This window comes from Hemiscyllium ocellatum, chromosome 18 (genome assembly GCF_020745735.1).
Source record: "Hemiscyllium ocellatum isolate sHemOce1 chromosome 18, sHemOce1.pat.X.cur, whole genome shotgun sequence".
Lineage (NCBI taxonomy): Eukaryota > Metazoa > Chordata > Chondrichthyes > Orectolobiformes > Hemiscylliidae > Hemiscyllium > Hemiscyllium ocellatum.
In genome coordinates, this window is record NC_083418.1 from 59390111 (window position 1) to 59407373 (window position 17263).

General features: G+C 38.6%; 1 protein-coding gene across 4 annotated transcripts in view; it reads right to left on the minus strand.

Moving 5' to 3' along the window:
• Positions 1–17263, minus strand: part of LOC132824245 (Wilms tumor protein homolog) — a 92909-nt gene that overhangs the window by 56951 nt on the left and 18695 nt on the right. For 2 of the 4 annotated variants that reach the window (XM_060838568.1, XM_060838566.1), the window contains exon 3: positions 15865–15967. In XM_060838568.1, the coding sequence (XP_060694551.1) occupies positions 15865–15967 (103 nt within the window). Of the gene's footprint in view, positions 1–1580; positions 1625–2062; positions 2102–15223; positions 15228–15864; positions 15968–17263 lie in introns of all 4 variants that reach the window. The other 2 variants (XM_060838567.1, XM_060838565.1) reach the window with 2 other exon arrangements.

Genomic DNA, 17263 nt, shown 5'->3' on the forward strand with positions numbered 1-17263 from the left:
AAAGCCAGTTATGTTCACAAAACAGGTAAAAGTTTATAGATCACCTGTGATGACTTTTGCTTCACAGAGATGACTATGGTCAGTACGTAATGACCAATGATACCTGGTGAAGATTGTTTGTAGCTGAAAATGTGTTGCTGGTTAAAGCACAGCAGGTCAGGCAGCATCCAAGGAACAGGAAATTCGACGTTTTGGGCCAGAGCCCTTGCTCTGGCCCGAAACATCGAATTTCCTGTTCCTTGGATGCTGCTTGACCTGCTGTGCTTTAACCAGCAACACATTTTCAGCTCTGATCTCCAGCATCTGCAGACCTCACTTTTTACTCGAAGATTGTTTGTTACCAGATTTTGGAGCCCACATGGTTGGCGACTGCATGCATTTCACAAGAGGGTTTCTATGATTCGAGATATCTGTAAGCTGCGCTGTTTTAATGTCTAATTAATGCAATTGTCCTTTGAAGGGCCTCATACTGCTCACAGGTAGAGCCTGCATGTTCAGATAAAAAAAAAGTCACTTACTCCACCCACCTGGAGTGAGATTGCAGCTATCATTCATTTCCATTGTGCATTTCTGACTCTGATCAATTTGAAGCAAACAGGTTGTGCGATACGGAATGAGTGACAGGCAGTGTGTTAATTTAGGTGACTCCCAAATCTTCATGTTTATTCTTCCTTGCATTCCTTGTTAACCCAATCAGCTTTAAGCTTCCACAAATTCCTACTCTACTGTTTCATTTCAATCCTCATCTCTTATCATTGTCTCCTGGGGCCCAGGTCTACAGCTTAACCATGCCAACTGTAGTTATGCACTGCTCCCTCTCCCCGCAACCCCTACTCCCCCACACCAGATGAAGCCAAGGTGGTGACCAACAATGAGCCCCTTCCTTCCACAGTAAACCATGCTCTCCAATGCACTTATATGTTGAATTGGCCCTTGTCACAATAATTGCTCTCTCTGCATCCCAGTATACTACCTCCAACATCCTCAGTTGACTTACCCAACTTGTCTACCGCAGTGATGATCCCTGATATTTCCCATTGACTTTAGTGACAGGCCCCTTAGGCCTTACTGTGACACAGCTACTTTACTGACTTAAACGAGCAGCCCCAACTAATGAGTGACCGGACCCCAGTCTGATCTCTTTGATCCACAACTGACCTACCACAAATCCCCTAAATGGATTTGCAAAACTGACCATGGTCCACCCTGCAGATTGTAATGATATTGAACCCTTGACATCAACCTCCCCTAATGGCCAACTTACTGTGTCCAAACCCTGGACTGAGGTCGGACACTGCCCAATACTGACTATGGTGCGATTAGATTAGATTAGATTACTTACAGTGTGGAAACAAGCCCTTCGGCCCAACAAGTCCACACCGACCCGCTGAAGCACAACCCACCCATACCCCTACATTTACCCCTTACCTAACACTACAGGCAATTTTAGCATGGCCAATTCACCGGCCCACACATCTTTGGACTGTGGGAGGAAACCGGAGCACCCAGAGGAAAACCACGCAGACACGGGGAGAATGTGCAAACTCCACACAGTCAGTCGCCTGAAGCGGGAATTGAACCCGGATGTCTGGCGCTGTGAGGCAGCAGTGCTAACCGTGCCGTCCTAATCAAATGATTGACATCAGCTCCCCTTGCGTTGATCAGACTTAGACTTTCAGACATAGCAATTTAGTCAAAGCACATGCAGTGTTGCATAAGCTGTTGCCATGTATAGTAGATGTGAGATTGATGTAGCACAGTACCACACAGCAACATGTCCACCTCGCATAAAAGCAAATTATGGAGATTCTGTTAAACTGAAACAAACACAGAGAGTGCTGAAGAATCTCAGCAGGTCTGGCAACATCTGTGGACAGACAAATAGAGTTAACATTTCGAGTCCTGTATGACTCTTCATCAGAACTGTTCTCCTCAATTCTTCTCCTTGATTGATCACTGCTGACAACGATGACAAGCTGCGTGGCTTGTGTCAGAGTGAAGCATCATGGCAAGGCCAAAGTCCTGTGAGTCTGTACGTTCTAACTGCACAAAGGGAAGGCACAGCAAGACAAGGTAGAGATGCAGAAAGTAAGTGAAGAGACTTCATATACACCTTGCTGTGACACATGAGATGGGTGGCTGTGCACAATGTGGCAGGAGCAGCATTGCAATGAAAGGTGACAGTGTGCTCCAAAGTGCTGAAGTCTGCAGTGGTATTCTAAGCTAGTCAGAGATGTACCATAATAATGTCGTGAAGCAGGTGCAAGTACAGTGCCAAGTTCTGAGGCAAGAGCCATGTAGGTGGCTGATATCCACGGAGCTTGCCCTAAAATGTTGGGGAAACTTGGTCTGCATGGGGGCCCAGAAGAGCTGCAGCAGCAAGGTACTTGTATTGACTTTCATGTCAGGAATTGTTGCCATCTAGTTTCTCTCCGCTGTATGGGAGAACAGCAAACTGCATAGAAATTAGGTAAGAATAGGTAATAATGAAATGTTAATGCATGAAAATAAGCCTCTTGCTACCCGCTTTTAAAACCCTCATCTCACATTCAAACCTTGGGTACAAAGCCACATTAGTTTTTCTCAATGTCGAAAATCTAAATTTTCTGACTTTGCCACCTTTCCAAACTGACTCCCATTGTCCACATCTTTCAGGGGCTAGGAAAATTCCACTCATAGAAACATAAAAAAACAAAACTAGGCCATTCAACATGATCAAGGCTGATCTTCTATCGCAACTTGGTAAATCCATTGTATCCCCATACTCCATGACACATTGTGTGTCTAGAAATGTACCTAAAGTCATTGAGTCATTCTGCTCAGAAACAGACCCTTCAGTCCAATAGGTCCATGCTAACCAAGTTTCCCAAACTAAACTAGTCCTAGAGTGATTTGATTTCCATTGCTTTACATGGTAGAGACTTCCACAGGATCTCCCCTCACTGAGTGAAGAAGGTATGAAGCGAGGATGGAGTAAGTCCATGGTAGGGCTTGAGTTTAAGAATGAGTTAGCTTAGTTGGCCAGATAGCTGGTGTGGATCAGATTAGTGGCAACAGCATGGCGTTCAATTCTTGTTCTGGTTCAGGTGGCATCATAGAGTGACAAGATGACTCTGCTTTGCTGGACAGGAGTTATTTTTATTTAACTGTCACGTTGGCCTAAAACTTTCCTAAAAATAGTTGAGAATCCATCTTTTCCCTTTTTGTCAAATATAAACTCAGCCGGGATGGAGAAAACAATCTGAAATTCCATCATTCTTCCTGTAACGACCTATTACATCATGCTGCATGCATTGAACATTTTTCCATCTCTGTCACATCCCAGCCCACACCCACTACTCACTTGATGTTACCACAGAAGTTGTCATGACATTTTTGCCACTGATAGTTGCGTTACTGATGATGACTTTTCAATTATCTTCATAATAATGCTGCCAACACTGGCTGGATATATGCTGGAAAATGTCATCACAAGATCTCCACCTTAAAATGCTCCCCCTACTTCAGATTCCTGAAAGTGAGTGCTCAACATATCAATCATTGTGGAACTCTATCTTCTTTTCAATGTGTTCTGTATTTGACTTTTGAAAATCGGATCACTCTTGTAGATTCAGGATCTGCCTCCTCCCCACCTATGGAGGAAATCATGCTGTGGCTCAGACCTGCCTTCAGACAAAAGACACATGAGGGAGAGGCTTAGATCTGAAATCAAGTATTTCCTGTAATGTAAAATGGAGTTTAGAAGTCAGATAACCTTTGTTCTTGCTAATAAAAAGTCTAAAAGCAATGAACAAATTTTCATGTCTGGTCAAGTCTGGTGAAGTCATTGAAATTCAAATAACCCTTCTTGTGATAATGCAATATTTCTTCAATTGATTAAGAAAACTGGGTCCAATCAGTTACAGCTTCAGTAGTTGCAAACTTGAAATAATTGGTTTTAACAGCTCTGATTTATCAACATGGTATGTGTATGAGTGATTTTCAGACACCAACGTCTGCCAATGACCTAACCATCAAAAACTATTTGAAGATAATGAAAAAATATATTTTGGTTACATGATAGAGACAAGGTTTCAGCTAAGGACTCTAAGACTTTAATAAGTCATATACCAGTCAGAGAGACAGAAACGTCTGAGCCAACAAAGGGAAAACACCCTAAGAACATATACTTAGGCCACATGTAGGCAGAGCCTCAAGTTGGTCTTGAACTCCCTATTTAAGGAATTGTACCAGAGCTTTACTATTGCACCTTAAGTAAAGCATAAGTTGAGAAATCTGCTACCATAACCACAAAATAACAGCAAATCCATCTTTCTAAGGTGCCAACACTTCTGCCCATGAGCAAAGAGAATTCAAGGCCTGCAGTGTCTCAAGTCCTCAACACCAGGAGAAAGCAAGTACCACAAAGAACACTTGAAAAAAATCATAAACACATGACACTTTCATAATTCTAATCTTTTCCACAGTATATGTCTATCTGTGTGTGGGCATATATTGAGCAATAAGCATTAATCTTTCCTTTAAAACTTACAAAAGCCAGTCACTGACAATTAAAACATTCAAAAATTGAAATATCCTTTTTTTAAAAACATGCTATCAGCGGGTAGGTGAAAAAGTGGAGCCATGCCTATCATCTCTCCCTGTCTGTAACAAAATAAAACCAGCCAAACTGTTCTTCAGATAAAAATTAATGAGCTGGAATTTGCTGAAGCCTGCTCAGTTAGTTGGATATTTTCCTGCATCCTTCAGCCCAACATTATTTTGGCCTGGAAATTGCTGCAAGCAGAAGCTCAGAAGGGTGTAGTAAAGGCACACAGCTTCTGAAAGTGAACCATGATAACAAAAGCGTAATTGCTTGAATTCAAAGATTGAAAGGAGCTCTAGGAAACACTTTGTTTTTAAAATGCTTGTCCGTGTATATGAGAAATGGCTGCCATATCACTCATTTAACACTATGAACCTAAATGTTGATTACATGCTCATACCTCTGTGCCACAGTGATAGTGCCCTTGCCTCAAGTCCCACTTACTTCAGAGGTGTGTAAAAACATTACCAAACAGATTGCGTGAACCTATATAATGTAACCATTATATAAGAAGTACTTTTGGGACATTCATCACAGCAATAATAACGCATTTTTTACGAATAACTAGCACACAAAGCACAAATAGATGAATATATTAACATTGGGAGCAAACAAATTTCATATTAACACATTTATCAGAGCGTCCCCAGAGGAAACTTATCCCTCTCAAATTTTAAAAATATTCATCAGATTATCAGACTGCTACATTAAATTCCAAGTGAAAAAATATCAAGTATTTGTCTGATTATGAATAGCGAAGAAGAGAACTTACAATCAAGTACTGCCCTTCTTGGCTCAGAACATTCAAAATATTTCAAAACCAACAAAATAGTTTTTAAGTGCAGCCACTGTTGTGTGTAGAAAACACAGCAGCCAATTTGCACACAGGTTCTCACAAGAGTGGTTTGATCTTACCCCATTTTAGATGTTGGATAAGGGGCCTATATTAGAAAACCAGGGCAGACTCCTTGCTCCACTTTAAAATATTGCAGGGGGATATTTTAAATCCTGGGAGAGCAATGAGGGTCTTAGTTTACTGTCCAATCCGAAAGATGGCAAATTTGATATTGCAGAGTTCCCTCAGTATTACATTAGGAGTGTCAGCTTAGATTTAATTCTCAAGTAGCTGGAGTGGCCATCTTGCAAAATTCAGAAATAGATAATGCTTTGATATCTTAGTAATAGGATAGATGAGCAGAACTAATTTGAGCTTTCTTCCTGAACTCAAAGAGCTTTTGTTGGTTAGCATACTTGTGCTGCAATGACTAATCCTCATGGCGAGACTACAAGTCCACCAACACAAGTCCAATGTCTACTCATCAACACAGGATGATCTGCTCCAGATGGATTACAGTACAAAACTTGTTGACATCTGGTGGACAAGCTCCTACACTCAGCAGAAAGGGAACTGCATTTTTCCTGTGGGTCTGCCAAGTACGATAGGATACATTGCTCATAAAATGCAATTACAGTCATACTGCTTTTAAAACACGTTCCCTCAAGATTGGGAGATTGCCTTTAGTGGTTATTCTCTGATTAACATGCCAAAGACATTTTTAATAAACATATCATCACTCTGTCAGATAAAATGCCCGGCAACAAGTTGTGGTGGTAGTGGCAATTGTATATTTTAAACATCAGTTTAAGAAAGCAGCTAAATACCTTGGCTTCACTTTTTAATAATGAGGATATGTCTAGAACTGATTTTCCACTGGTTCCTCATTATTGGCCTGAGAAACTGTGGAATCCTATTTGCCACAGATTGCTCAGCTTGTGTTCAGACTTTTCTGTCAAAATGTAACTCGCAAAAGATTAAATTCTTTAAAGGGGTAAGTAAAATGCTATTTGGGACTGTTTGTAGATTCTTGGAGCACACTTAGTCTTATGGTGCAATACATTAATGCTGTCTCATGTCCAATTTTCTCACAGTTCCCTGGAGATGACCTCTTCCTTTATTTTATATCTTGGAACTCTGTCAAGGTTGATGTACTTCTTTCTTACAGAACAGACATAACAGTGTCTAACATTACATTAAGAACTCAAGAGTATAAACCCAGTAGTTTTGAAAAATAGAGTTTTTTTGGCTGACATGTTTTTGAAAGGCAACTGGAGTTAATGCAGTCATGCTGTCAGTGCGTGTGTATGTTTGTGTGTGTGCGTGCGTGTGCTGTCTGTCTGCCCCTTTGTCTGCTTGCAGAGAAGATATATTTTGGGGGAAGAGCTTCAGTGGGGAGTATAGCAGCTTTCCAAAACCAACAATCATCAAGCTCCACTGATGTGTCAAAAAGTAATAGATAAGGTTTTGCAGCAAAAATCCATTGCAAAAGTTTGAATGCAGCTCTTTGCAACAAGTGAAACAGTGATTTTTTTTATGGCTTAAAACATTAATATTGCTTCTTTCATGACTTCAAGATATTCCAAACTTCTGCTAATGAATATGTTTAAAATGTAGTCACTGTTGTAATGTAAGAATTGCAGCAGCAACTTGTACATAACTATCTCTTACAAACTGCAACATGACAACTAACCAGATCATGTGATACAGTTCTGATAGTGGAGGGATAAATGTTAGAGATAAATGAGGGCAGGCAAGGGTTCAGTTTAATGCTTTATCTAAACAACAGCATTTCTGACAATATGCTCCTCAATACCATATTAAGAATGTCATCCAGCTTGTGTCCTCAAATGGCAGCAGTGAAGCTTGAAACTCTCAGGTACCTTCTGACTAGACGTGAGGGTAATGTCCACTTAGGTAAGATTGTCTTTGTCAAAACAAATGAGCCAGACATTTGTGATTCTTTTGTGGAACAGAAGAACATGGAACTATATGTCTAAAGGAAACAACTAATAGGAATGCATAGAAAGTTGTAATTTAAACTGTTGACTTGAATTTAAATGGGAAAGACATGTGGACACCGGCCAGTTTGTATTGCCGTTTATAACATCACATGAAAAACACTACAAATTGTTCTTTCAGTTCTGGTTTCAAAACTAACCCATGATTATGGGTTAACATTCTTCACTTTCTCTCAGCTATAAAAAGTCTTAAAGTGAGATGAATTTTTTTTGCCGGTCTTTATCTAATTCCTTGTGGGTATGGACCCATGGCACAAAATCTCATCATTCAACACAATTCAATGCTGAACTGTCAAGTTTGCTGAGAAAATACACAGGGAGGGAATAGTGTCAAGAAATAGAAAAATGATGCCAATTAAGTTCAGGAGTTGTTGGTCTGAGGTTCGGTCACAATACTGAGAGCTTAATCCTTCATCTAGAATGTGATTGGGGATAACTGGATTTTGGAAAACTGCATTTAAACCAGGAAACCATTTCATTTACTTGGATCTACTTTGATGTCACAAAATAAAGATGACTCTAAATTCACTTGATTTAATCTCTTCTCTGCAAACAAGAAAACATTTTGCACAAATCCCCAGATTTTAAAATTGGAAGGGGCTTCAGAACCAATGCTAGATTCTGGAGCACAAGTATAAGGCTGACACTTCAGTGCAGCACTGAGAAAAAAATGTGTTGTTATTTCAGATAAGCTGTTAAACTTGGACCCTGTCTGTTCTCTCAAGACCGTGCTGCAACATTTTAAAGAGCAAGGAAGTTATCATAAGTCTCCTGGTCAAAATGTATCTCTCAATCAAAATCACAAAAATAATCATATTGTTGCTTATGAAGGTTTGCTGCATGCAAATGGGCTGATGCATTTATCAAAACAATCACTACACTTGAAAATTATTTCATTTTCTCTAAAGGACTTTGAGATGTTCAGTGATTTTAACAATCAAAATGGACAAGGGGGATCCTATAGATGTGTATATGGATTTACAAAAGGCATTCAATAAGATGTTGAATAGAAAAAAAGTTAATGCATAAGGTAAGATCACATGGGGTTGGGGTAATTTATTAGCTTGGTTAGAGGATTGGCTAACTGACGCAAAGCAGAAAGTTGAGATAAATTAGTCTTTTTCTGATTGGCAAGATGGAACTAGTGGAGTGTCACAGGGTTCTGTCCTCAGGCCCCAAATATTTATATTATATATTAATAATTTGGATGTGGGGATAGAAAGTACTACAGCCAAAATTATAGATGATACTAAAATATTTGGGAAAATAAGTTGCAATGAAGAAATAAGACGTTTGGAAATAGATATGGATAGGTTCAATGAATGGGCCTAAATTTGGTAGATAGAGTTTAATGTGGATAAATGTGTCAGAAGAATAGAAAGGCAGCTTATTATCTAAATTGAGAGAAATTTCAGAGTGCTTCAGTGCAGAGGGATCTGGATGCCCTTGCACACAAACCACTGACAACTAGTATGCAGGTGCAGGAAATAATAAGGAAAACAAATGGATTTGTGGCATTTATTGCTGAAGGAATAATGAATAAAAGAAGGGAAATGTTGTTGCAACTGCACAAGACATTAGTGAGATTGCACCTGGAGTAATGTGTACACTTTTGGTCTGTTTACTTAAAGAGGTTGTAATTGCAGTGGAGGAAATTCAGAGGAGGTTCACTAGATTGATTCTAGAGACATGGAGTTTGTCTTATGAAGAATGATTGAGCGGTTTAGGCCTTTACTTTCTAGAGTTTAGAAGAATGAGAGTTGAGGTAGAGAAGATGCTAAAGGAGATTGACATAGAGAGGATGTTTCCTCTTGTGGGGTAATCTAGAATGAGAGGTCATGGTTTTAGGACAAGGAGTAGCAGATTTAAAACTGAGATGAGGAGAAATTACTTCTCTCAGTAAGACAGGAATCCATTGCATTTACTACCCCAGATTGCGATGAATCCCAGGACGCTGAGTAAATTTAAGGAAGCAATAGACAGATTTTTAATTAGTAATGGGTTGAAAGTTTACAGAGTGCAGCAGCAAAGTGGAACTGAACACAATTGAGTTCAGCCAATGGTGGAGTAGACTTAAGGGGCAATTGCCTCCTCCTGCTCTTAGTTCTTAGGTTCTTGTGTGATCCTGTGAAGCACTATATAAATGTGCATTTGTCTTTTCAGAGACTAGTTTAATTTGCCCTCGAGGATGGCCTAAGGTTCAGTCACATCTATTTTAATATAGACAGGCCCATTTTAACATTTATATCACTGCACAGGATTTACAAGCGATACCTAACAAAATTTTTAAAAAGTAATCTGTTCAAGGAATCCACTGTTTAGAATGGGGGGAAGGGAAATGGGGACTGACATAAAAATATGGAAGAGGCAGGACAAATGAACTAACCCATGAGAAATGTAAGTGCAAAATGTGCTGATAGTTTTCAACTCGTGAACTGAAAACTCCAAGGTGGCTGGTGATGGATGATCAAGCTCTGTGTGGCTTGACAAAAGAAGAGAAATGCGACAGAGGTGTGATGAATGAAACCAGTACCTTCTATTTTCATAGCCGAAGACTCTACCCATTCCATCATTAGCTAAAAAGAATTTTCAATTTTAACTCCAGCAGGACACACTTCACTAAAGAACAGAAGAGATCAGCTGGAATTCAGTGTACCTCTCTGCTGCCGTTCACCTTTAATGATCTAGCACTAAAACAGACCCCACCTCGCATATATATCAGTATCTTTCGACAGCGTTATCCATTATCCTGACTACATTTCTTTTATGCTGCCTTCATATCTGTTTTGGAAATTATTAAACTCTCCTGGAGTTTTTCCCCATTAGCAGCTGCCTCCTCGTGCTGGTCTGTGCCACATGCTTTGCAATTCCACAAATTCTTCCTGTAATACTCATGTAATTAATTCCTTCAGGACTTTTGATTCCTTTTCTTATTGGGAGGTGCCAGCCCAATACATTTGCTGCAGGAGATTTTTTTCTTCGCTCTCTTTTTGACACTTCATTTATAAAGGTCTCCCCACAATCTCGACTCTTTTTTGTTCTCTCTAGCCTTTTCTCATCAACCTAGTACATTTATTTATCATTTATCCATGCCCTGATTATAGACTTGTATTCTTGTGGTTATTCCAATGACAGTAACTTACTAGGGCTGTAGCTAACAGCATGCATGTCTATAGCATAGGTAGAATTATCTCAAAAGGAGGTTTTCACCCAAGATGCTGCAAATCCTGTTTTTCATGTCATATCATAAAAACATTTAGAACAGTTGTACAGGAGTGTCTGCTTGCTTATTGCTTTGTTCAAACAGCATTCACCGTCAGTCCGGAACAGGAAGAGGCTATTCAACCTCTCAAACTTGTCGTGTCGTTTAATTACATCAAGACAAATGTGTATCTTGACCAGACGAAAGTGAAGACTGCAGATGCTGGAGATTAGAGTCAAGAGTGTGGTGTTGGAAAAGCTCATCAGGTCAGGCAACATCTGAGGAGCAGGAGAATTGATGTTTCGGGTAAAAGCCCTTCACCATTCCTGATGAAGGGCATTTGCCTGAAACGTCGACTCTCCTGCTCCTCAGATGCTGCCTGACCTGCTGTGCGTTTCCAGCATCACACTCTCGACTCTGTATCTTAACCCCACCCATTCACCTTGGTTTCATAATCTTTAATAACCTTCTCTATCTAATAATCTACAAATTTTAGTTTTAAAATGTTCAATTGGCCCATGGTCTCATTAACTTTACATGTGGGAGTCAGAAGTTTTCACCACACTTTGCATGAAGAAATGCTTCCTGATATTACCCCTTAAATGGCCTACCTCTGACTCTAAGTTCATGCCTCCTTGACTTGAAGACACCCCCAACAACCTGTCTGCTATGAGGACTAAGACAGAAAGTAGTGGAAATATTCAGCTGGTCAGGCAGCACCTGTGGAGAGAGAAACACAGTTAAAGTTTCATTGCAATTGAGTCTAGTCCTAGAATCTAGCCGACCTAATTTGTAGATGAAAGTCCAAGTCCAAGTGTGATCTCTTGAATCTATTTTTTTAAATTTCAGAACCAGTATGCAGAAACAGTATTCATTCGGATACAGTTTAAAATGGCAGGATCTTCCTGAGCAGGACTTACTGCTCATACCTTGGATGTGCCCAGTCAAATAGCTGCAACAAAGTTAGAATGGTTTGCGTTTGTTGTGGGAGAGGGTAAGAACATTATGTGGTGCAAGATTTATAAATACTATATCATTCAATCATACATTCACACATACAAATACAGAAGGAAGCTATTCAACCCAACATACCTCTATCAACTCTTTGATAGAGCTAACCGATTAGACCCATTCTTCTGATGTTTCGCATTCCTCTATAATTTTTTGCTCCTTCAGATGTTTACCTGCTTTCCATTCAAAAGTTACAATTGAATATTACAATATTGTAACCCTTCACATGGCAAAAAGCATTTCATTTATTCTGAACAATTAAATCGAGTAAGGGCGCTGATTGTGACCATTACATTGCACAGAGAGACAAAGGAATAAAGCAATTTTTAAAACTAGCTTCAAGTTTAACTAGAGTAAATGTCTAATCCCCAAAAGTAACCTGAGCTCTAATGATATTGTTACAGAACAATTAATATATTTTCAACTCTGATCCTAATCCTGTAACAGTTCATTAAAAAGCCAGAGCCAAATTCAGCAGAATTCCTCCATGTAATGGAGGTGGGGGATGGTGGGTGGAGGAGGTGTGTGAAATAACTTTCAAACTTTTGAGTAAAAACAAGTAGAGGAGGCATAATTAACTCAGTGAGTTTTTTTAAAATCTGGATTTACTGTTACAAGCAAGCATTCTCTTATTTTTCTTTAGCGTGAACTTTTCCACAAGACCAACAATACATTGTTATTTTCTTTTTTATAAAAAGGCAGTGACATAAATTCTTATTTTAATTTCCATTGTGATTTCCAGCGTTATTTCTTCCTTGGCCACAATCCACAATGAGCATTAACAAAAATGCTTTTCCCTTGTTGCCCAGGTATTACTGTCTGTATCCTGCACGGAAGGTCATCCAAGCCAGCACTTGGATGAAATGTTATGCTCAAAACTGCATCACAAATCATATTTATAGATTCTGTGCACTCTGAACGAATGCTGGCTTTCAGATTCTCGCGGTCAATAAAGTACCATACATCACCCATCTTGATAAGCTCCTTTCCTTCCTCTATTACATCATTACCTCCTTCCCTTGACGTAAACTGTAGTATGTATTCAAAGTATTTTTGGATGCATGTGTGTCTGATTAACCTTTCTTAATTTTATCTTGTTTTGCTGAATGTACTCCCATTAAATGCATTCACTGTTCATTACATATTCATGTATTCGCTGTGAATAACGCCCAGATCCTCAATATATGACCAGTTAGATTTTTTTGCCCTCACAATTCAACATAAAAACATCTTGTGGTGTAAATTGTTCAATACGCAATCCAATATTAGAACATCTGGGATCTTAGTGGAGGACGGAACTATTAGTCCATCTTTATAACTGGTGAGATTTAAGGATTGTGAAAAAAAGGAAATGGAATGAATGAGAGTCAAAGCAGGTCCAGAAAAGTAATAAATAAAGGGAAAGGAAGATTGATGAGGAGAGAGAAAACATATGGAAAAGTAAGACAAAAAATTACATTTATTGTTTCTATAATATCAATCTCCTTACTGCCTGTAGAAAGTAAATTATATAGTTTAATTTGTCCTGGCCTGATAGACTGATTGGCATTTTACAAATATAAATCTTACTTGTAATAAAGGAATTAATTTGTTTGATTTCAAACCTAAATATCTCCAATGAGTTCACTGGACACTTAATGCAGCAAAATCCTTGGTGAGCTGTCATTCTCAAAAAAATAGTGATGGGTCTCTGTAAACATTTTCAGTTATTAGTCACTCATGGGGTATAACTTTCTCACCTCATACTGGACAATTCTACATTACTAGCTGTATGTCTTTAAACTTGCCATTATTTCAGTTTCAAAATTTGAGCAAATGTTTTCATGGGAGTAAGCAACAACTTTGAAGTTACAATCTCTCCATTTTCAAAATAACGATTCAAGTAGCAGATTGCAAAGAAAATCACAAATATGGTCAAGAAATTCAGATGACATTATCAATCCTGAAGAGGAAATTTGTGTGTATTATGCAAGGGTCAACTGATCCCTGCAATTCTGGTGCAACCTTGAACCACTTGTTGTTTTATATGGTAACATATACAGATGTACTCTTTTTTCAACATAAAATCTTAAACTAACAGGAGAAAATGTACAAATTAATTAAAATGGAATGTAAAATCAGAGGTAGCTAGCAAGTGGCTCAAGAATGCAGCAGTTCTGACCCAGGCATGCTATTAGTATCATGGGTTGAGAAAATTTGTACTTGTCCTTGGCCACTGTCATTTCTCACTGTCCAAATCAGCTAATTATTACAGTTCAATAGTAAAATAATTTCCTAGGTCTAATTAAATATGGCATTGGGTAGCAACATCACCAATGAATGGGTTCTCTAGAAACTTGAAAATGATAGTTAAGATAGTATTTCAGTGCTGTTCATGAATTTGATGCTGCACTATCAAAGGTGCCTTTGCTCAAATGAAACATTACATTAAGACTGTACTTATGCATAAAAGATTCCACGGCTTTATTTTGAAAAGCAGTAAGGAATTTCTTCCCCATTACGCTGAGCCAAAATTGATCCCTCAATCAACCTCACTAAAATAGATGGTTTGGTCAGTATTAGGCTGCAATCTGCATGAGCTTGCTTTGTGCAAATTGGCTGCATGTTTTCTACATTAAATTCCAAATCAGTATTAGTTATTAGCTGTGGGGCATCATGATATTCTGAAAAGTGGTACAGAAATGCAGGTTCTTTGTTCATATGAGTAACATAGAACTCAGTACTAGGCTAAATTTTGTGCTTGAAGTTTTTGGCTTGAATGACAACAAATGATAGATTATACAAAAAGAAATTGAGTCATATTCAACTCTATTACTTACAAATGCTGCATCATTCAACATTCAACAACTGGTAGAAAAGTAGCCTATTTTTCTTAATTCATCAGTTCTTCATCATTTATCCTGTGACATTCTGCTACATTTCTGCAAGTTATTTGGTCAGTTTCTGTTAATGGTTATTTTGACATTGTTCCAAATGACAATTGTATCCATAATTCAGAGGAGTGGGAGTTCAAATGCCAGTCTGAGTTAGCAATAGAAATCATCTAGCAATGTTTCAAAAGCTAACAAACAGACTTTCTGATGAGTCCAAGAAGAACCAATGAGGTTCCTATTCATTCCATTAAATACTAACACACAACTTGGAGATCATGTACTCATGTTTGACTGGGGGATCCATGGGCTAGCCAATTGCAGTCCAACAATTAATAGGGAAAACATTGAGCTAAGGGAGCCTTGGTGGGTATCTCCAGCAGAAATGGGTAATTAATAGCTTTTATTTGTTTTTACCAAACATTGTGTGAAACTTTCAACATTGGAAGGAGAGTAAAACAGAGAGAAGTAGATAGGCTGGCTGCAACACATCCAGCTCAAGGTGAGAATGAAAGTGGGTGTGCAAGAATGAACTGTCATCAATCAAGCAATGCCAAGAGCAGATAGCTGGCAATAATTACTTGTGTTTAGAAAGCCTTCAACATTCCAAGACACTTACAGGAATGTTATCAAACAAACTTTGGTACCAGCCACATAAGGGGAACGCAAGGTTCCTCGGGGAAAGTACTGAATGTTGACATCACTCCTCAAGATTAGAGACCTGAGAGCCCGTTCAACTGCTCATTCAGTCGTGGCACAGATACACATCAATATTTCAAAATGTAATTGTGCCACCCTGGACATCTGGTCAATGAGTTTAATTTGAATGAATGTTTTAAAAGAGGAGAAAGAAGTAGAGAGTTAAAAAGATTTGGATGGGAAGAAGTGTGAGTGGAGGCAAGGTGGGAAATTCCAGAACATATGGGATGAGTAGAATGCCAGAATTTGGAAGATTATTGAGATGTAGTATGTTATAAAAACTGTGGTCTAAAGAAACAGATTCATGGAGAGATTCAAGGAGAGGATGAGAATTTTAAACTTGAGGAATTTCCCAACTGGGATATACATATCAATGAGTACAGTCAATTTGGATAAACAAGATCTGCTGTAGATCTTTCAATGAAAGAGCTGGTCAACTTATTTTTCCAATAAGTGAGCAATGGTAATCAGCTGGTTACTTTTTGCCAGACAATAGAGCCCCTTAGCAAACTGTGAGAATTTTGACTGAGGAAGGATAAATAACTTGAACCCCACCTTTCTCCAATAATGAGCAGCATTAATAAATAAATGACCAAATGTCTTCAATGTGAACTCAGCATTGTGCAGTGCAGAGACATTACCTGTTATATGGAGATCTTAACAGCAGAGCCTGACTCCCAGCACAACTGTCTGTAGAGTTGTGGCAGCCATACACTGGCGGAGGGACCGGGTACTGTTGCTCTCCTGCAGAATAAATTACAGATGAAAAATTATTCCTAAACTTGCCAAGAAATTGTAAATCATGAGCTGCTAATGCTGTGATATAATGACAGTATTCAGTAGCACAAATGTGCTCCAGATATCTCATGACTTTGGGTTTCATTCTGTTGGAGCATAAGAGATGTTTAACACACACACAAACTTTTGTTCTTAATTATCATTACTATCAATTGTAAACAAACTTTACCAAGCCTGAACAACATGTTGCATTTTACTCTCTTGAAGATTCTGCCAAAATAGATGTATTTATGTATACTTTCACAAAGACAAACAACTTAACCAGTCACTAACTATCAAGTGCTGAAAATGTGTTGCTGGTCAAAGCACAGCAGGCCAGGCAGCAACTCAGGAATAGGGAATTCGACGTTTCGAGCATAAGCCCTTCATCAGGAATGACTCCAGCATGATCTCCAGCATCTGCAGACCTCATTGTTTACACTAACTATCAAGTGAAAATTCGTCCTGATTAATGACGTGTGAATAAAAAAATCAATGTATGGAACCACCTTTTATTTGGATTTTATTCAGCTCTGCTCCAGTGTATTTTTTTTTCAAAATGATTACTCGAAAATACATGCAAATCTCTGATCTAACTGGTACACAAATTTCTGGTATCTGCATATCTGAAACTCCCCAAATTAAAGTATCATCTTATGTCACTTGTGATTTTATTGAGAATTCAACCGGGTACACACAAAGGAATTATTGTTTTACGAAAAGCTTGCAAAATCTGCCTTGATTTAAATCAACTTAACGCAGTTTGGAAATAAGAGGATGTTCATTTAAAATAAAGATTGAGGAAGATTTGTTTTTTTCTCTCAGTGAGTTGGTAGTCTTTGGAAGTCTTTTCCAAAGCAGGGAGGCAGGTCAAGTCCGAGTTAGACTGATTTTTAATCGGCAATATTGTCAAAAGTTTGTGGATAAGCAGGAAAATGGAGTTTAAGGCCATAATCAGATGAGCCATAATGTTATTGAATAGTAGAGCAGGCGATTGGCGAATTGTTTCTGCTTCTATGAACCATTGAGGAAATGAATGCTGATTACCAACAGCCACCTATGAGTAGTATGTCAGCCAGTTAAATACCTACATAGATTCAAACATTGTAAAATTACTTTTAACTTGTTAAATGTGAACTTGTTAAGCGCTTTTACTTTCCTGCTTTCATATCAGTTCAGGCTGTTTTCTGAAAATAGTTAATATATGTTCAACTGTCTCCCCTCCCCAAGAGTTGTAATCATAGTTACGACATCGCTTGAAGA